Below are 21,464 nucleotides of genomic sequence, written 5' to 3' on the forward strand. Positions count from 1 at the left end.
TATAAAAAAAAGACTAAAAGACAAAGATTGTCAAACTGAAAAAATATCCAGTTTTGTGACATTTACAGGAACTATATCTAAAATAGAAACAAAAGAGCTTGAAAGTAAAATAGTGAAGCGTGGCTAAAAGAAAGCAGGCATAGTTATATTAATATCAAATGAAACAAGATGTAAGGCACAAAAAGCATTACTAGAAATACTAATAAAAAGCATTCGTTTTATATTACTATCAGGTTCAATTTACTGGGAAGATAGAATTTTTAACTTCTATATACTTCATAATAGTTTTTAAAATATAAACTAAAAATTGATGGGATTACAAGGAGAAACCAACAAATTCATAGTCAATTGTTAACATACCTTTCTGGCTAACTGATACAAGAAGCAGACAAAGAAATCAATAAAGATACAAAAGATTAGAGCCACACAATTAACACCCTTCATCTAACACCACATACAAAACACTTTGTATACACAGAACTTTTACCAAAATTAACGATGTACTAGCCTCCCTGATAGCTCAGTTAGTAAAGAATCCCCCTGCAGTGCAGAAGACCCGGGTTCGATTCCTGGGTCAGGAAGATCCCCTGGAGAAGGGATAGGCTACCTACTCCAGTATTCTTCGGTTTCCCTTGTGGCTCAGCTGGTAAAGAATCCGCCAGCAATGCAGGAGACCTGGGTTCAATCTCTGAGTTGGAAAGATCCCCTGAGGAAGGGAAAGGCTATTCTGGCCTGGAGAATTCTATGTGGTCACAAAGAGTCAGAAGCGACTGAGCAACTTTCACTTTCACAACAAAATTCAAAGAATCTGTTACTATACAGCCTGACCACAATGCAATTCATTTGACTTTTAATTTAAAAATTAATTTTAAAATATACTTAGAAATAAACCATAGGTCATCTAATCTATGGGGTCAAAAACGGACAAAAGTCTGTTCCTCCAAAAAAGAAAAATATGAGTAATAAATCTCTGCAAGACTGATGAAGAAAAAAGGGAGGGAAGAAAACAAGATTAAAAGTATAAATGGGGACAAAATTAAAGATGGCATAGACACTAACAGGGATGTTACAAGTAACTTTATGACAGTAAGTTTAAAATAAACAAAATGACCAAACTCCTAGAAAAAATATCAACTTACCAACTGACTCAAGGGAAAACTGAAAACCTGACTGATCCTATAATAATTATAAGAAATTGGGTTATAATAGTTTAAAATCTTCCCAAGAATTAAACATCAAGACTAGAAACTTTTAGATGCATAATCATTCAGGAAAAAATAACTCTAATTTCACATGACCTTTTGAGAATAGAAAAAATATCCATCCCAATCTCATTTTTATGAGGCCAGTAATTTCATGAGATAAAAACCAGGCATCATTATACCATACATCTGTAACATAAAATATTGTACATCAACTGTACTTCAATTTTAAAAAACAGGCAAAGACAACATGAAACAATTATAGACCAATCTTATTCAAACATAAATTCAAAAATCTTAAACCAAATAGTGGCAATCCAAATTCACCATTGTGTGTGTGTGTGTGTATGTACATGTGTGTCTACATATGCACAGGCATGACTTAGGCCTGGGAGTGAAATGGACTTAACATTAGAAAATTAACGTAAATCACTGCATTAACAAGCAAAACAGAACAAAACATAGGCTCTTAATGCAGAAATAGCACTCAATAAAATTTAATTTCCATACACAATTAAAGAAAAACTCCTGGCCTATTAGGCATAAATCAGAATTGATTAGCAATGCTAAAGGTTGCAAACATTCACATATGCTTAAGGGAAAACATTTTTAAATTACTCCTTTTAAAATTAGGAAAAAAAGTTATTATCACTTCTGTTCAGCATGGTATAGGATATAATAAGGTATAATAAGGCAATCAAAAGAAATAAAATTTTTAAGAATTAAAAAGGAAAAGCTTAAGAGTGCTATTCACAGATATTAATTTCTAAACATGTATCAACTATATCAAGAATTATATAGATAATTCAAATGAATTATCAGTAGTTAAGATATTTCAGTAAAGTTGCAGGAGATAAGGTAGAAAAGTCAACTGCCTTTCTACACATCAGCAGGGAGAAAATAAAAAAACTTAGCTAGGGATGCAAGGCACAGTATGATTAACTATAGTTTATGATGCTGTATAGCAATATTGGCATGTTGCTAACAGAATGAATCCTAAAAAATTCTTATCACAAGGAAAAAAAAGGTATTAAAGAACATTTAAATGAGTTGCTATATTATGATGTCAGTTCTCCCCAAACTGGTAATAGACAATGCAATTTCAAGTTAAAAAAATCACAACAGAAATTTCTGTGAAAACCAACAGGCAGATTTTTAAATTTCTGAAGAGGAGAAAAAGACCAAGAGGCAAGACAATCTGAAGGAAAACAAGGTGGGAAACTGCCTTACCACATGCCTAAACTTACTGTAAGGCTCTTCTACATGAGACAGTGTGATACAGACAAGAGACACACAGACCAATGAAGCAGAAGGGGCCAGAAAAAGAAGGGGCGTGCATTTGCTAACTCAATGCCTGACACAGACAGCATTGAAAGCAGGTGCAAAAGAGATGGCTTACTCACAAAAGCAGTACTTGGCATCTAAGTCTGAAATTAACCTATAAAATGTATTAGCATTTTGTCAAATCTGAGTCAGTTTGGGTGGGTTTAAAAATCGACTGACTTCTGGAAATGAACAATGTAAGACAGCTGAACAACATGAATGTATTTAATGTCACTGAACCTTACACTTAAAAATGGTTAAGATGGTAGGTAAATTTTTTATCTGTTTCATTACAATTTTTTCTTTTGCTGAGTAGAGTTTAACATTTGGCAGGAGGTGTTGTTCTTTTGTCCATAAGATACAGGGTTGAATTACAAATGTATTTTTTAAAAAATCACCTGAAATACTTCTTTCTCCCCCTCCCACCCCACCCCCCTCTCTCTCTATATATATATATGTCCCAAATATATTTTGGCTCACTTTTCTCAGTTTGGTTATTTTGGTGTTTTTTTTCACATGGACTGTTTTTAAAGTCTTTATTAAATTTGTTACAATATTGCTTCTGTTTTATGTTTTGGTTTTCTGGCCACAAGGCATGTGGGATCTTAGTTCCCTGACCAGATTGAACTTGTACTTCTTGCACTGGAAGGTGAAGTTCTAACCTTTGGACTGCCAGGGAAGTCCCTGCCTCATTGAGATTTACTTTTTGAATTTTTTATGTTTTTAATCTTAACCTTTTATTTATTTTTTAATGCTTTATTTGCTTTAAAATTTTTCATTTTGGAGTGTCGTTGGTTAACGATGTCATCTTAGTTTCAGGTGCAGAGCAATGTGATTCAGTTATACATACATATATATATACACACACACACACACATTTATCTATTGTTTGTCAAATTCTTCTCCCATTTAGATTATTGCAGAATACTGAGCAGAGTTCCCTCTGCTCTACAGTAGGTCCTTGTTATCTATTTGAAATATAGCAGTGTGTACATGGCAATCCCAAACTCTAAATTTTTAATTGAATATATTTTTTAAAGTGGTCTTTGGAAATTCATCTGCATAAGAATGAAACTGGACACATACTCCATCACAGGCAAGGAGAGGTTAATGCAGTCCTTAAAATGTTAAGAATTTTTAAAGAAAATGCAGGACAATTTTTTGATGGTCTCAGGATAAGGAAGAATTTCTTATGACACAAAAAGTAGAAACCCTCCAAAAAAAAGGAAAAGAAAAAAACAGTATAAAACCACAAAGAGGAGGATGGAAAAATACTTTTCTTCATTAACAGATACCATAAGCTGACAGGAGGAGTTCATTTATTTTCAACATATACTTAATACCCAGACACTTGAAGAATTCCAAAACTAAGGAAAAGCACAACCTTTCCCCTCAACAAAACAGGCCAACTACAAACACAGACATTTCACAGCAGATAAAGCACAAGTGGGCACTGAACATGAGAGGAGACACCTTTCCTCACAAGGACTCAAGGATATGCAAACAGAGACCTCATTTTACACTGAAGACTAGAAAAGCGCAGATATCAGACTGCACCAAATGTGAGAGCCACGTTGTTACAGACCGCTAATGGGGGTGGGAAGCAGTACAGTCACTGTGGAAAACAAACTGGCACCTCCCAACAGAGCTGAGGAGGGACCAGCCTGGTTCCCAGCAGGCTGACTCCCAACACCTATCCCACAGAAGCTGGAGTACATGTGAACACATAAACACATGGGAACAGTCCAGAGCAGCTCCCTTCAGACCAGGTTCAAGGACAGGCAAGACTATCTGTGCTGGCAGACGTTGGAACAGCAGTGGTTTGTGGCGTGGACACTGACTGGAAGAGGGCTGGAAGGGGGGCTTCTGGGTGATGAAAATGGTCTACAGCTGGATCAGGGCACTGGCTGCACAAGTTATGCCTTCCTCAAAATTCACTGACCTATATGCTTAGTATCTGTGCATATCACCAAGTATCCATTTTAACTTAAAAAGCCTCAGAAAAGGAGAGGAAGAGAAGGGGAGACTTAGATAAGGGCTGGCTACATGAGCCACTTAATCTTCCAAAAAGGGGATAATTTGTTTCACATACTTTACCAGCATCAAGTTGCACATAACTGCACCCTAAGCACAAATTTATTTTACCCACTCAAAAAACGGGCTCAAATTCTCTTCTTGGCAACATATGTTCCAAGGAGTCCAAGATACGGTAAGCATTTGAAAATAAAGTTACTCAACACTTCCCGATTTACTCTAAGTGAAAATTCTAGGACATACATAGAAAAATAAAAAAGACTGAATGATAAACAGTAGTTCAGCTGCATGACTTTACAGGCAAAGGCTAAAATTTCACAAATGACTACTTCTTGCTTTTCTGGACTAATCAATGAGGATATATTTACATGATCAATCCTAGCATCAAATAATTCAGAACTTACTTGGTACCCCTCCCTCACTCCTCTCCCCATAGCTCCTCCTTGAAAAAAGAGGAAGATGAGGGAACAGAGGTATCAACCACCAGCATGACTATCAGCCCTCAATTTCGAGCCCAGAGCCTCTGCTTGTATACCAGGTAGCCTACTTACTCCACGTATGTGCGTGTCTGTGTCTGAAGCCCATCAAAACTAAACCCCACTGTGTCTGAACTTCTTATACTGCACACAAAAGCCCAGGCACAAACAGACACAGGTGACATATTTCATACCCGTCTCTTGCAGGATTGCTATATGCCTCTTCAATAAGCTCCATTTTGTGCAAATCCTTCCACTTGCCTCCATCTAAGACTTGCCATCGATATGGCAAGTGGAAATGAACTCTACTGCACTTATCTGAAATAAAAATATAAAGAAGTAAGCACATTGGCAGCACATAGCATGGTCCAGCCCTGTGGTTCCCAATGGGTTTGGTGCTGCCTGCTGACCTGGCAACATTTTAGAAATCTGTGAGGGAACCTTTTTTAATGAAGTCATACCTGAGCATTTAGATACTGAATTTTATTATACACACTTCCCTTTTATGTCTCCCTTTTAACAGGACATTAAACACATCAAACTTATTTTTTTAAACTGTGTGTTGGTAGGTTACATTATGCATGAATTACATCTCATGAGAGTAAAGCAGCTGATCATGAGATGGTCAAAGCTTCCATCCCTGCAGGGGGCAGTCTGTCCATGCATTATTGCCATATATGTGACATCTGGATGGGGAGCGACCACACCAGAAATGGAGGCAGGTTCATCTCTACTAGAATCATCCCAAGCCAAACAGGTCCTACCACAGGTGGGTCAGCAGTGCGGTTCCAGTCTGCCTTGATCTTTGTGGCTACCAACATGCTTGCCCCTTCTCAACACACCCCACTCCTGGAATGTATTATACACTTGGCCTAGGTCTGTGGTTGCCAGCCAACTGCTCCCACCGCCTTCCCTGTGCTCCCTGGGTCTGTCCTCCTAGTACGTCCTGCCTGCTGTGCCTTGGCCAATGCCAGCAGCTCACCTGGAACGCTGCTCACACCCCCCCCTACCTGCAGAGGTTCTGGTACATCCTGATGGAGGAATGTTGTGAGAGGAAAGGGAGACAGCAAAGAAGTGCAGTGGCAATCTCCACACTCTGATACCTGCGGGATCTATAGTATTAGGTAGAAAGATACACAGGTGTGGAATGCCTCTATTTGGGTGAAAAAATAGAAAAGACAGGATTAGATATATTCTCACTAAATACACATGTGGGAATGGGAGAGGGAAGACTAGGTGGCTGGGCAAAAAGGTATGAGGAAAGATTTGCTTTGAATTTTGAAATGAAAATATAGTCCAAAAAAATCAAACATCTGTATTATTTGAAAAAAGGTACAAAATAGTGTGCATAGTGACCTTGTGCAAAAAGAGACTAGGTATACACTTCTGCTTGAATAAAATCTTTACGGAAGGATATTCAAGGAACTAGTAATAAGGACTGTTTCTGGAGGGAATCTTGGTGCTGGGAAAAAGGGGTGTGAGGAAGACATTTTTTACTGTCTTTTGTACATTCTTAATTCATCTTCCAAAGTAATAACAATGAAGTCTGGCTAATTTGATAGACAAAGATGTGAATAAAGAATATTGAAAACTATTACAAATCAATAATGAGATCAAACGCAATAAAAAATGGGCAAAACAGTCACAAAAGACCATACACTGTATGATTCCATTTATATGAACTATCCAGGCAAACCCATAGAGACATAATGTAAAGATGTAGTTACCAGGAGCCTGGGGGAGGGGAGAAGGGGCAGTGACTGCTAATGGGTTTCTTTGTGGGTGATGAAAATGTTCTAATATTGACTGTGATGATGGTTGTACAAATCTGACTATGTTAAAAACCATTAAATAAATTGTATACTATGTGAAATATACTTAATATCTTAACAAAGCTGTTATCTGCCTGCAAAATAGGCAAAAGATTTAAACAGATACTTCACAGAAGATATGCAAACAGCCAAAAGGCATATGAAAATAAATGTTAAACATCATTACTTATCAGGGAAATACAAATGAAAGTCACAATGAATATTAGTACTCATTTACTAGGATGGCTAAAATTTACAGGACTGACAATACCAAGTGATGACAATGATGCAGAGCAACCAAAACTCTACTACACTGCTGGTGGGAAAGCGAAATGGATCCACTTTGGAAGACAGTTTGGCAGTAACTTGTAATGTTAAATACATGTTTATCATATGATCAGATATTTCACTTTTAAGTCTTTACCCAAGAGATGAAGACATATACCCACATGAAAACTTGTACATGAAAACTGACATAGAGGTTTCATTCATAAAAGACCCAAACTGGAAATAACCCAAATGTTCATTAATGTATATATGTATAAACAAATTGTAGTTAATCAATGCAACAGAATACATGATTACATTTATTTAAAATTCTGGAAAAGGCAAATCTAGTCTCCATCAACAAAAAGCAGATCAGGGATTGGCTTGGGTCAGGAAACTGGGTGGTGAGGACCAAGTGAATGGGGGCATAAGAGCAATTTTTGGAATGAGAGAACTGTTTCACATCCAGATTATAGTGATAGTTATATGGGCAAATATATTCACCAAAACTCAAAGGGTGCATTTTATTTTGTATTAGTTATATCTAATAATGCTGATTTTTTAAAACATCTATATACATACACACACACACACGTGTGTGTGTGTGTGTGTGTGTGTGTGTGTGTGTGTGTGTGTGTGTGTGTGTGTGTGTGTGTGTGTGTGTGTGTGTGTGTGTGTGTGTATCTCACACATTGCCTGACCTAGTATTCCATTTCCAGGAATCTATCCATGGTAATATACATGTATACTCAGATGTTCAAGGAAAAATCAATCTAATCAAATACTACACAGTTGTTTTTAAAATCCAGGTAAATATACACATATGTACTAACATAGAAAAAACCACCAAGACATACCATTAGGTAAAAGAAGTAGGTTAAATTATGCATACCACATGTTCCCATCTGTTGAAAAATATGTAAAACAAATATGACCGGAGTCCCATGTTTACCTTTGGAAGGCTGAAGGAAGACTTCAGTCTTTACTCTGTACCATTTCACTCATTTACAAAGTGAAAGTATTCGTGAATTGCCCGGGTAGCTTTTTAAAGACTGAAAACAAAACAGGAAGTTTGGGTGTTTGGTTTTTTTCAAGAAGAGTCACCAAATTTGAGAAGGAATCATTCTTTAGTCAAAGCCCAGGATAGCAGCAAGAACAAAGATTTAGTAAAAGTACAGTCACAGACACACACACATACACACAAAACATTTGCTACATGTGATAAAAAAGAGAGTATTGAGAGAAACTCCGAACTTAAATTCTCATCCCCCAAGAGTGCACACAGGGGTCTCCTCCTGAGAAGAGGGTGTTCCTAGGTTCTGAGGCATCTCTGAGACTACGATCTCCTAGAAGGGAACTAGACTGGGCATCCGAGTGTTTCTGTGGGTTTGTGACCTCACACTAAGCTAACCAAGGGGCAACACCTGACATTCGTTTGTTGCATGAAACAAACAGTCCCCCAAACTCATCTACAGTTTGATTTTTAGAAACTCAAGTATTCAATAATTGTTACCACTCTCAACTCCCCCAAAAAATTACTGAAGTGCCACCAGCTTGCAGTTAAGAATGCCTGAACGTCTCTAGATGGGGGAGAGGACCTTGAGGGGTGACGTCACAGCAGAGCTCTGGGAACCAGGAGCAGCTGTCCCACCTGCAAGTGGACGAAGGGGTTTCCCCTGACTCACCTTGAAAGCTACAGCTCTTCCAGATATGGAACAAGCAGATCTGATCACTCTCCTCTTGGGTGGCAGTGTTTAGGGACACAGGACCTGTGTCTCTTCTTTCTACAAAGAAAGACCACAAAGATGTGTCACCAGTGCTTCTGATATGGGGCTGGAGTAGTTCAAGGTACAAAGAAGAGAGAACAGAATTCATTCATTCCTCTGCATGAGGCAAAAGTGGGCAAGGCAACCTCACAAAATCTTATAATGTTCTAGATGAAAGCCCCCTCAGACATACAGGTGGACCCTCTCTGCCTTTTAGGGAGGAATCCAGGAGCTCAAGGCCATATGACTGCTGCCAAATCCAGGATATCATGGTTGGGGGTGAGCTTTTTCTCAGCTCTGGCTGTGCACCCAATTTACTAGGAGACCTGTTTATAAACAGAAGTACCCAGCTCTCCCTCAGACTGACTCAATCAGAAGCTTTCAACAGTGGAACCTGGGACACTTTAATGGGGAGGGGTGGGGAACCACTAACCAACACATTTTCCTTCTGTATCTACGGCTGTGATTACCCCAGAGAGCAAGTGAAGGCTGCATTTTATAAACTAGATTTGATTCCAAAAGCAAATGAACTATGAGAATTGGGTTCCAATACCAAGAAAAAATAATTAATGGAAAGCCTACAATTCAAAAATGAAACCTAATTTAGGTTAATTATAACAATTTCCCAGGTGGCATAATGGTAAAGAATCCACCTGCCATTGCAAGGAGACACCAGTTTGATCCCTGGGATGGGAAATCCCCTGGGGTAGGAAATGGCAACTCACTCCAATATCCTTGCCTATAAAATTCCATGGACACAGGAGCCCAGCAGGCTCCAGTCCATGGGGTCACAAAAAGTCAGACACAACTGAACAACTGAGAATGCACACACACACAGACAGATTTTAATGTAACAGGAAGATGCACATGCTTTCAAAGTCTACCTTTACTAGAAGTGCTTCAATGAGCCATTACCTAATAATTACATTTGGGCATGCCTCAACTGCCACCATGTAAGCCTATAAAACTCATAAGCAAACGCTCCCTATTTAGCATCACCTATCATTTTGTTATTCATCTTCCCTTTTTGTTTTCCAGGCCCCTCAGACATCCACTGGAGAAGGCAATGGCACCCCACTCCAGTACTCTTGCCTGGAAAATCCCTGGTAGGCTGCAGTCAATGGAGTCAAAAAGAGTTGGACACGACTGAGCGACTTCACTTTCACTTTTCACTTTCATGCACTGGAGAAGGAAATGGCAACCCACTCCAGTGGGAGAATTCCAGGAACGGAGGAGCCTGGTGGGTTGCCATCTACGGGGTAGCACAGAGTTGGACAAGACTAAAGCGACTTAGCCAGCAAATCTGGAAAACTCAGCAGTGGCTACAGGACTGGAAAAGGTCCGTTTTCATTCCAATCCCAAAGAAAGGCAATTCCAAAGAATGCTCAAACTACCGCACAATTGCACTCATCTTACATGCTAGTAAAGTAATGCTCAAAATTCTCCAAGCCAGGCTTCAGCAATACGTGAACCGTGAACTTCCAGATGTTCAAGCTGGTTTTAGAAAAGGCAGAGGAACCAGAGATCAAATTGCCAACATCTGCTGAATCATCAGAAAAGCAAGAGAGTTCCAGAAAAACATCTATTTCTGCTTTATTGACTATGCCAAAGCCTTTGACTGTGTAGCTCACAATAAACTGTGGAAAATTCTGAAAGAGATGGGAATACCAAACCACCTGACTTGCCTCTTGAGAAACCTGTATGCAGGTCAGGAAACAACAGTTAGAAGTGGATATGAAACAACAGACTGGTTCCAAACAGGAAAAGGAGTACGTCAAGGCTGTATGTTGTCACCCTGCTTATTTAACTCATATGCAGAGTACATCATGAGAAATGCTGGGCTGGAAGAAGCACAAGCTGGAATCAAGACTGCCGGGAGAAAGAGCAATAACCTCAGATTTGCAGATGACACCACCCTTACGGCAGAAAGTGAAGAGGAACTAAAAAGCCTCTTGATGAAAGTGAAAGAGGAGTGAAAAAGTTGACTTAAAGCTCAACATTCAGAAAACTAAGATCATGGCATCTGGTCCCATCACTTCATGGGAAATAGATGGGGAAACAGTGGAAAGAGTGACAGACTTTATTTTTTGGGGCTCCAAAATCACTGCAGATAGTGACTGCAGCCATGAAATTAAAAGACGATTACTCCTTGGAAGGAAAGTTATGACCAACCTAGACAGCATATTAAAAAGCAGAGACATTACTTTGTCAACAAAGGTCCGTCTAGTCAAGGCTATGGTTTTTCCAGTGGTCATGTATGGATGTGAGAGTTGGATTGTGAAGAAAGCTGAGCGCTGAAAAATTGATGCTTTTGAACTGTGGTGTTGGAGAAGACTCTTGAGAGTCCCTTGGACTGCAAGGAGATCCAACCAGTCCATCCTAAAGGAGATCAGTCCTGGGTGTTCATTGGAAGGACTGATGCTGAAGCTGAAACTCCAATACTTTGGCCATCTCATGTGAAGAGCTGACTCATTGGAAAAGACCCTGATGCTGGGAGGGACTGGGGGCAGGAGGAGAAGGGGATGACAGAGGATGAGATGGCTGGATGGCATCACCGACTCGATGGACATGAGTTTGAGTAAACTCCGGGAGTTGGTGATGGATAGGGAGGCCTGGTGTGCTGCAATTCATGGGGTCACAAAGAGTCGGACACAACTGAGTGACTGAACTGAACTGAAAGCGACTTAGCAGCAGCAGCAGACATCCACAGGCTGGACCTTAAAGCTCACACCTGTGGCGCTTCAGAGGTTGCCTCCCACTCCCTCCAGGGGCAGGTATCCTTCCCTGCCTTTCTAACAAGGCCATAATCCAACTGACACTCTTAACAATCTATTAAAGCAAAATTGTTTGCTTCTAGGCTTCCTACTGTTAGAAGAAACTAGCCAAAAGTAATTGAAAAATATGTAAAGGAAACATACAGTGAGGACACCTTTCAAATATAAATCTCAGGTAAGTTTAGAGTGGTAAGTTAGTTTGCTGCTCATCCTGGCATTAATAATTTAGGAAGTGGTCTATTAAAAACCCTAGATTATCAGTACAGCTAACAAGTTGGGGGAGCCGTGTCTCAGAGACACCAAAGTAGAACCAAGGCCCAGGACACTGGCCAGTACACGGCAAGGACTCAAATTTGTTGAATGAGAAAATGGATTATCAGGATGGCCAGCCAGCAGCAGATAGTGTGAAATTCACAGGACACCAAGGCATCTTAGCCTCCCTGGTATTGAACCACGGTATTCACTTCCCACACTGTAACAGGTACTCAAGAAATGCTTACTGGGACTTCCCTGGTGGTCCAGTGGTTAAGAATTCACCTTGTAATGCAGGGGACAGGAGTTTGATCTCTGGTCAGGGAACTAAGAGTCCATGTGCAACAGAGCAACTATGCCCATGCAAGGCAATTAGAGAGTCTGTGCTCTGTGACAAAAGATCCTGTGTGATGCAATGAAGATCCCATGTGCCACAACTAAGACCCGACAGAGTCTAGTCACAAGCTTTATATAAAAAAAGAAACGCTTACTAAAGAAACAATCTCTGCTCAAAATTCCCCCATATGCCTGTCGCTAAGCATGACATTCCTGAAAAAATAAAAAGTATCCTGGCAGGTTCATCATTCAACAAAAGTCAGTGCCAACTGTGGCCCAGCAGGTACCACTTAGAGATGAGCACTGAACAAAGTAAATTTGCAATGATGAAAAGAAATTCCGTTCATGTCAAAAGAGAGCCAAAATTTAAAAAAATAGATAAAATGTGCCTCATGCACTCATTAAAAAAAAAAATTTAATAGAACATAACAGAACATAATGCAAAGGATGACCCCAGAATTGTAGAGCATGGCATTCTTAACTGTGGGGTCCTTCACAGGAAAACAAGCTCTTCAGGGTGGAAGAGGGAAGACTGGATAGGGAGAAGCAGCATCGCTCATCTCCATGCAGATCTCAGGCCCAGAGGGAATTCACCCACCGTCCACACCAACCCCGAATTTGTTTAGAATGTCTTGTTTGTTCACAGCTCTGATTTCAATTCATCTTCATAGCCCCCACTGGCTGGAAAGGGGTGGCCAACTCCCTTTTTCTCGGAACAGCACAGACTTGCCCAAAGTCACACATTCCACTTGGCAGCCAGCTGGAATCCAGGAGCCCCAACCCAGAGCCTTACCGGAAGTCTCCTGTGACTTCGAGGGTGGAGGTGGCACCCGGATGGAAGCAGAGCTCTTACTCTTGATGTCATGAGCATTTCTGTAAATGGAAGGCAGCTTGCTCACCAGCTCCGGCCTCATGCCCAACTTCTCCAGTTTTTCCAGGTTCTCAGAATTAGAGAAGTCATGGGATCTCTTACAGCCAGTGCCAAACTTGCATTCACCCTGCGAAAAATACTGGCAGACATGGAGCTTGATACAGTGCTTTTTAAAGGAACAAGAGCCGTATGGTCCATCTCCTTTGTTGTAATGAAGGCAGATCTGTTAACGAAGAAGGAAAAAATACAGCAGCTTAGAAAGGCCTCACATGACACTACCTCCTTACTGAGCAGTCTCTGGTTAATTGATGCTCCTCCAGGGACCTAGCCAAGGCTGTGACCCCCTCGTGACATGGGTCACAAGCTCTGAGAACATCCCTCACTCTAGATGGACAACTGCTAGCACATGCCCTTGGTAAATGGGAACCAGGAGGACAGCAGACTGCCCAGAGCAAGCTTCTCTGGTTGGAAAAACACAAAACAAAACTTCCAGCTGATCAGAGTTGCTCCCTTCATGAGACATTTTAATGTAACTCACACAGGAGCATCCTAACAATCCCTGCATTCTACCGACTGCACCCCCCCCCCCCCCCCCGCACCGATTCACCAATTCCCTCTAATCCAGGACCCAGCTTCTCCCAACTTTTTTTTTCTCCAATTCAAGGTCAAAGAGGCTCTGAGGGTTTCAAGAAGGCCAAACACAGCCCTTTCAAAATGAGACTCAGTGAAGTTAACAGGCTTGCTCTAAGTCACACAGCTATCTAGTACACCTGGCACAGGCGGTGTCTGCTGAACTGGGTTGTTGGTAAGGTGGGGCTTGAATTTCAATCAGCTGTTCCTTCTCCTCTACATTCCACATTCCTGGAGCTAGAGACCAGGTGGTCTCTCCAAGCCAGAGACCACCATGGGCCCACCCACTCAACTCACAGGCATTATATCAAACAGAGGGCTGCAGAGCCCAGACCTAGATCATCAGGGACCACCTTCTGGGGATGGAAGCCCCAGGGAGAAGATCAGCAACAGCTGAGCCCTAACCTTGATCCTGTCACTTACAAGCTGCCCGACCTTGAGCAGGCCACTCACCAGCTCTGAGATTCCGTTTCTTAACCCCCTAAATGGGACTAATGCTACCTACAAAGCTGGGCTATTGTGAGAATTAAATGAAAAATATACAAGTGACTAGAACCAGTGGGTGCTCAGTTCATGGGGGCGGCCCCTCAACGGTCACCTGATGATGAAGGGACTAGCCTGAGAGCAGCAGTCCTGAAGGAAAGCCGCACTGGATCCGAGCTTATAGCCACAGCCCGTGTGCTAGCACTGTGTCCTGAACCACCGCACACAGCCCAGGAGACAGACTGCACATTCCAGATGGATTACCTGCTGATTCACTACTCACACCACTAACAAGGTGATTGCTCCAAAAGTTAATGCCTACCCTCCCAATACAACCTCGATCCAACTTCCTCCTGTGACACAGGAGGCTGTGCAAATGAGCCTCCACCCACCTAGTTCTCTCTCTCCCTCCCACCCTAAATCCAGGTCATGCTGACGTACACATTGTGCCCTGACCAGGCAGGCTCTCTGCCTCCCTCTTCCCAGATCTTCATCCTCCACTCATCCTCCAGCACCCAGAGCAACCACTATCTGCTCCAGGACTCCTTCCCTGGTGCCCAAACTGTGCCCCTGAGACCAGAGCACCAACTCCAACTAAAGCACTGACAATCCCACTAAAGCACTGACAACCAACAGCACCTTGCTATCAACCGCCAACTCGTCCCACCCAGTAGCTGTGCCCCGCCTGGAAGAGCAGAAGGGGTTTCTCATCTCCTTAATTCTAGTGCCTCACCTGTAGTGGATACCCAATAAAGGTTAACTGAATTAAATTGATACTAACTTTCAAAAAGCAAAGAAAAACAGTTAATACCTATTATGTGCCAGTCATTTGCTCTATAGCATCTTTCTCAAATAAGTGATTTCAACTGAATAATAATTCATTAAAATATAAATGTTTTGTTGTTAAATGTCATTAAAATATATCCATCTCATCGCTGTCACCTCATCCAAGAAGCAGGGCCAGAACAGCCCGCAGAACCCATGCTGGCCAGAGAATGACCGCTCAGATCTGCCGCAAAGCACAGCCAACACTCGGCCTGGCTGCTGCCCTCCGCACACAGAGGTCCCGCCCTCAGAGGCAGGCCGTTCTGGGGAGACACAGATGTCGCCAACAGGGACTTCAGCTGAGAACTTTGTGCAGGCTGGGCAGAAGCTTTTGGGGAACTGTGCGCAGTCGGGGTTCTTTCCGACCCAGTCTCCTTTCCTTCCCCTCTCCTGCCACAGATTTCAGGGCACCATCACCACATGGAGGCTCCCCCACCTTCCTCTGCTCCCCTGAAATAAATCTCTCCCACTTCCAATCCCGTCTTGGTGTCCACTTCTCTTAGGACTCGAACTCATCCACGACCACTGCAGGGAGCTTCAAAACAAGTGGTCTCTGTCTGAAGTGCAGTATGAGAATTCACAATGACCCAAGTTAGAAAACTTCCCCACAGACCTCCAAAGCCCAGTGGTAGCTGCATTTTTTTCTAAGTCCAGCTAGACAGGGAGGGGCTGGCTGGAATCCCAAACCCCCCCTAAGCTCTGTGTAACCACTGACTGCAATCATTGGCCAAACAAGCTCCCCCAACCTCACAGAAGCCCTGTAAAGGAAGTACCAGCCCAACTGACATAGAAGGAAAGGAGGCTTCAAGAAGTGGCAAGGTTGGTGCAAGGTCACGAGTCTAAAAATCAGCAGAGCCGGGAATCCAGTCCAAGGTTTCTGACAGACAGACCTCAGTGATCACTGTGGGGCCCCTGGAGTCTCTTCTGCCATAGTGTTTCCCTGTCTTCCAACCTCCTGGCCTCTTCCTCATCACTTACCCTCAGGCCCACCCCTCCTGGCACTCACCTCTGGCAAGAGCAAGGGGTCGTTCTGAAACAGGAGCATGCAGAGCTCACCATAGTTGAGGTGGTCCACGCCATGTGTTTTCAGCACGCTCACGTTGTGATTGGACTTCAAGTTGTGACCGTTCCTACATTCCTTCCTGCAAAGGAACAGGGCTAAGGTCACAGCTGAACTGTCTCCCCCCAAACTCTTGTGCTGAAGTCTTAACCCCCAGTACTTCAGAAGTAGTTGGAGTCTTTCAAAAAAGTGACTAAGTTAAAAAAAAAAATGAAGTCACTGCAGGGGGTGGGGGGCACGAGGGGCAGGCTAATCCAATCTGGCTGGTGTCTTTATTAAAACAGGCGGGGGGATTAGGACACAGAGGGAAGACAATGTGAAGATACAAGGAGAAAATGGCATCTACAAGCCAAGGAGAGATGCCTCAGAATATGTTGACACCTTGACAGTTCTAGCCTCCAAAACTGTGAAAAAATAAGTTTCTTAAGCTACCCTGTCTGTGGAACCTTATTAACGGCAGCCTGAGCAAACTGAAACGACTGGTAAAATCAATCCTTAAGATAATTTTTCAGGAACAGTTCCTGACATTGTTTAGAAGCATCAGAGAAAACCTGCATGTCCATGAAAAATCATAGTGCTCATTTGCAAAGGAACAGATGGTGCCTTGTGAGTTCCAGGCCCAGGGAAGCACCTCTCAGCAGGTATTTAGTGAGACTTACAGGGCCATTCCCCGAACAGTCAGTGTGCCAGTCACTGAGCACTTACTGGCATTTAACATTGGCTGAATAAATGAGTGTGGATGGCTTATGACTACAAGTGTGTATACATACACAGACACACACAAACACACCACTGAGGCCCAGCCCTTTTTTCTGCTCCCTTCTTCCATTCTTTTGATCAACAATTGCTTCTTGAAAACTATGAGCCAAGAACTGGCACTATGCCCCCAAAGATCCAAAGATAAGCCTTCAAATGATCACCTGGGTCAACAGAACCCAGCAGAGTCAGGTAAATCACATCTGCTTGACTCAGACACTGCCATACTTATGATAAGCATCTCAAAAGAAAACTGAACCACTGACCTACTCCCCAAACCCATACCTCCCCTGGGCTCCCCCAACACAATAAAGAGCAACTTCCCTCTTCCACTGCACAGGCCAAAAACCATGGAGTCATCCAACCCCCCTCCTCTCTAGTGGATACACAAGACATTGAGATGACTCTAAAAGGTGGGAAGCACAAGGTCAGCTGTACTCAGGATCCATCATCACACAGAGCGGCACCTGAGCCTGACAGGAGTGGAGAAGCAATCAGGGAGGGTGCCTGAATGGTATAAAGTCTGAGCCTGATACTAAGGATTGAGGAGCCAGGCGCGGAGAGCAGGAAAGACCATTCTAGGCAGAAAAGTGAAAGTGTTGGTTGCTCAGTAGTATCTGACTCTTTGTGATCCCATGGACTGCAGCCTGCCAGTCTCTTCTGTCTATGGAATTCTCTAGGCAAGAATACTGGAGTGGGTAGCCATTCCTTTCTCCAGGGTATCTTCCTGACCCAGGGATCGAACCCAGGTCTCCTGCACTGCAGGCGGATTCTTTAAGATCTGAGGCACCAGGGAAGTCCCATTCTAGGCAGAGGGGCTTCATAATTACAATGATCATCATGATGATGATGGCTATTAAAAGGGCATTTACCACAAACCAGGGTTTGCCTAAATGTTTTGTGAATTAACTCATAGTGTCCTCAACAAGCCTGTAAGATTGGTAATACCATCCCATTTTGGAGATAAGAGAACTGAGGCTCAGATAAAAACTAATTTGTCCAAGATCACTCAGCTGGCAAGGAGCAGAGCCAAGGCAGACTTGTCTTGGGGCTGGGTTCTTGACCACTTGCTCACTGTCCCCTAAGCAAAGGATGGAATCAGGGACCGGGGACCCTGTCCAGAGGTCACCAACAAAAGCAGCAGTGATGATCTATGTCTGCGACAGCTGATCCTGCAGTTGAGGAGGACAGATAGCTTCGCAGGGAAAGCACAGAACATACAGCTGACCACACCCACTCTCCCTTATGTAATCCGGAAACAGTCAAAGAAGGAAGGTTCAAGGGACTGTCCTGTGTAAACCACAAAGAAGACAGAAAAAAAACAAAAGAACTCAGGATCATCCAGGCCAATAAATACTAGATTTCCAAGACAAAATCTGACCCCAATTTTGGGAATTAGCCTATCTAAAAATAGCAGGTCTGCTATCTTTATTTTACCAACTATAGACATTAACAAGACCCACTAGTGATCTCTGTCATTAGATCCCTCCATCTACCACCTACTGTATCTACCTTCCTCTCTGCATGCTGCTCCTCCTTCCACCCTGAGATGCTGCCTCTCCACCAGCCTCTGAAGGCTCAATTGCCCTGGTGCTCCACCCTCAGCTTCCACCTCAGATCAGACCCTCTTGCTGCTGCAGCCACAGTAAACGCTGCTCCCAAACTCCCAAAACCTGCATCTCTACGTCCTGGCAATCCTCCCAAGTTTCAGATCTTCAAAACAAAACCCTCTCCCACTCTCTGTCAACAGTAAGAAAGAAGTCATCTCCAAGTGAACGAACGATAACAAGGAAAAATGAGTGATCAACTCTTGAATACTGTCACCCTCCTCTTACCAACTCTCCCAAATTTCTCACACATACATCCGTTCCTCATAAGGCCTTATCTGGGTCTTGAAATACTCGAATCTAAGGATTTCTGGACAGCTGCTTCTCAGGGACATTTTCCAACTCCCTCTGCATCCAGGTAGAGACATCCTGTGGTGTTTGGGTCATGGACAGAAAAATAGCTACCATTCCAGAACTGGCCCATAAAAATCTCCAACTAGCCCTCTACTATCCATCTTCTCTACCTGCTCCTTGGAACCTGATACCCAGATGGCCTTAAGAGTCATGGGTTGAAGAGGACAGAGTCTAGGTCTGCCAGCCCGGGTCCCTAAACGACTATATGGATCAAGGTCCATACTTCACGCTGTTAAATCTCACAATTAGACCTGATGTGAGCATGGTCTACCCTGTTGCGGCAGAAAAAAGAAAAATAACTAAAATTCTTCCAGATGACTGGACTAGCTTCCAAACGGAATCATCATATCCTCCTCTAAATGAGCATGCGTACCACTATCTAAGCTAGCTTCCTACAATGCACACCTGATGGCTGCCCTCTCCTGCTACTTGACGGGCCCCCATTACCTTCAGGGTAGGTCCAAATTCTTTAGCATTTACCTCATGAATCTACTCCACCAATCTGAGCACCTGCCAGGTGCAGAGCACAGAGCTGAGGGCCGGGAGAGGCCAGCCAGGACGAAGACGGAGGGGGTCTCTGTCCTCCTGAGTTTACATTCTACTGAAACAGTGGGGAGGCCATGATGGGCGCTATGAGAAAAGTAAAAAAGAACGTGACGGAGAAGAAAAGGGCTCCAAAGGAAAGAGATGCCTGAGTCGAGTCCTGAAGGATACTAGGCAAACCAGGGAAGGCGGTCCAGGAGAGCAGACGTCACCCGATGAGCAAAGGCTGGAGCTGTGCCCGGACCGGAAGGGCACCCTGAGGAGCCCAGGATGGAGGGCCGGCGGGGACTCGTTCCGTTCCCTCAGGGGCACTGGGGGCCAGGGTTAGAAGCTTGCATTGTATTCCAAATACAACGGAAGCCGCCGGCGTCTAGTCAGCAGGTGAAGAGAGGGTTTCAAAAGATGCCTTCCGTGGCGAGGCAGAGAGAGCTGAGCGGCCCGTCCACAGAGCGGGCTCTGGGCACCCGGGGCCGTGAGCCCACCCCCAGCCCGGTTCGGCCATTCCCAGGCTGTCCCTCCCCGTGCTGGGCTCTCGGTCCCTCCCCCAGGCTACCGCTCGACGCGGAGCCCCACGCCCAGTTCCACATATTCAGAAAGCGCTCAATATACGTTCGCTGAAGAGGGAGGAGGAGGAAGGGGGGAACAAGCCAAGGAACAGCCACCTCATAGTCTCTCCCCCAAATTGACGAAGGGCGGGGAGCGAAGAAGACGCCCTCCCCGCCGTCGGGCTCCCGGCGCGGCGCCTTACCCGTCCCTGAGGAACTTGCACTTGCCGTAGAACAAGAACTTGCAGAGGTGCAGCTGCGCGCACAGCCCCGCGCAGCCTGGCTTCGGGCCCAGATGGGCGCCGCATAGCCGCAACGGCGACACGGCCAGCACCACGCGCTCGACGGCCGCCGCGCCCGCCCCGGCCGCCCGCCGCGCCACCACGAAGCGCCCGCGCTCCCGCAGCAGCCGGTCCAGCACATCGCTGCCGACGCCCGGCCGCACGCAGCGCCGTAGCTCCTCCAGCTCCAAGGCGCCCCCGGCCGCGCACAGCACCTGGGTCACCTCACGGAGGAGGGCGGCCGGCGCCATGGTCGTGGGGCCCGCGACTGAAGGGGCGCAGGCGGCTCCCGCGGGGAGGAGACTGCGGCCGAAAACGAAACTGAAAGCTCCCACCGGCCGGGGGAAAACAAAACCCGGCGGCCTCGCCACGCCTCCGGCTCCTCAGCTGAGCGAAGCTCGGCGCTTTCCGGCACCGGGCCCCTCAGCTGTGCGCGCCCACCCCGTCGGAAGCCCGCAGGAGCTTCTTCAGCGCTCGGGGGACTCGCCGAAGAGTCCCCTCAGAGTGCTGACAGGAAGAGTCGACCCAGGCGAGGGGTCGCGCTTGGCGTTCTGGTAGCGCCTTCGCCGGGACGAGGAGGGTGGGGCCGCCCGGGAGCGCGCGCCGCCCGCTTTTGAGTCCGGGCGTCGGGAAATAGTGCGGCAGGCGGACCGCGCACCTTTGCGCCGGGCGCTGGGAGGAGCGGCTTGGGACGCGCACTTGCGAACCGCTAGGCGGCGTCGCGCGAGTCAAACGCTAGATGCTGAGGGAAACCGGGAAGACGCGCTGGGGCCTCCTCAGGTGGAAGCAATCACACAGAGTCGCAAAGCCGGCCTCAGTTTTACTTTCTCCTGCTCAGGCTGTGAATCCCTTGTTTTAAACGTGAAAATCCCTTCTTTTCAAACGAAAAGCCATTTCTCCCCGCGCCTGCTGAATGGACTGTATTAAAGGCCATGGGGGCACAGGAACACCTCACGGGCGTGGCTGGCTGACATGTGACGTGTTAGAGCCCTTTGGGAAAGTAATCCCGGAACAGTTACTACAGTGTTTAATGTGCGTGATCTTTGACCTAGCCATTTTTCTGAGAATCTTCTAGAAGTAAAAGGAAAGGTAGATAAGGTACGTACAGAAGCACTTGTGTGGAGGAAGTAGGGTGATGGGAGCAATGCGGTTGATCGTTATCCAGACTGGGAGACAGCTCTAACCAGCGTGCGTTAACTCTCTGCCTGTTGACCTGGAAAGACATCTATGATGTGAAGTGAAAAAAGAAAGCTGTATAAAAATGTCTA

General features: G+C 44.7%; 1 protein-coding gene across 4 annotated transcripts in view; it reads right to left on the reverse strand.

The window, feature by feature from the left end:
• Positions 1 to 20,839, reverse strand: part of PARP12 (poly(ADP-ribose) polymerase family member 12) — a 41,668-nt gene extending 20,829 nt beyond the window's left edge. The window contains exons 1-5 of one of the 4 annotated variants that reach the window (XM_043871601.1): positions 20,119 to 20,836; positions 16,057 to 16,192; positions 13,035 to 13,335; positions 8,799 to 8,897; positions 5,230 to 5,353 (exon numbers count right to left, since the gene is read on the reverse strand). In XM_043871601.1, coding sequence (XP_043727536.1) covers positions 5,230 to 5,353; positions 8,799 to 8,897; positions 13,035 to 13,335; positions 16,057 to 16,192; positions 20,119 to 20,447 — 989 coding nt within the window. In that variant the 5' untranslated portion in view covers positions 20,448 to 20,836. Of the gene's footprint in view, positions 1 to 5,229; positions 5,354 to 8,798; positions 8,898 to 13,034; positions 13,336 to 16,056; positions 16,193 to 19,307; positions 19,672 to 20,118 lie in introns of those variants that run through there. The other 3 variants (XM_043871600.1, XM_043871603.1, XM_043871602.1) reach the window with 3 other exon arrangements.
• Positions 20,840 to 21,464: the final 625 nt, after the last annotated feature.

Source organism: Cervus elaphus, chromosome 18, assembly GCF_910594005.1.
Source record: "Cervus elaphus chromosome 18, mCerEla1.1, whole genome shotgun sequence".
Classification (NCBI taxonomy): domain Eukaryota; kingdom Metazoa; phylum Chordata; class Mammalia; order Artiodactyla; family Cervidae; genus Cervus; species Cervus elaphus.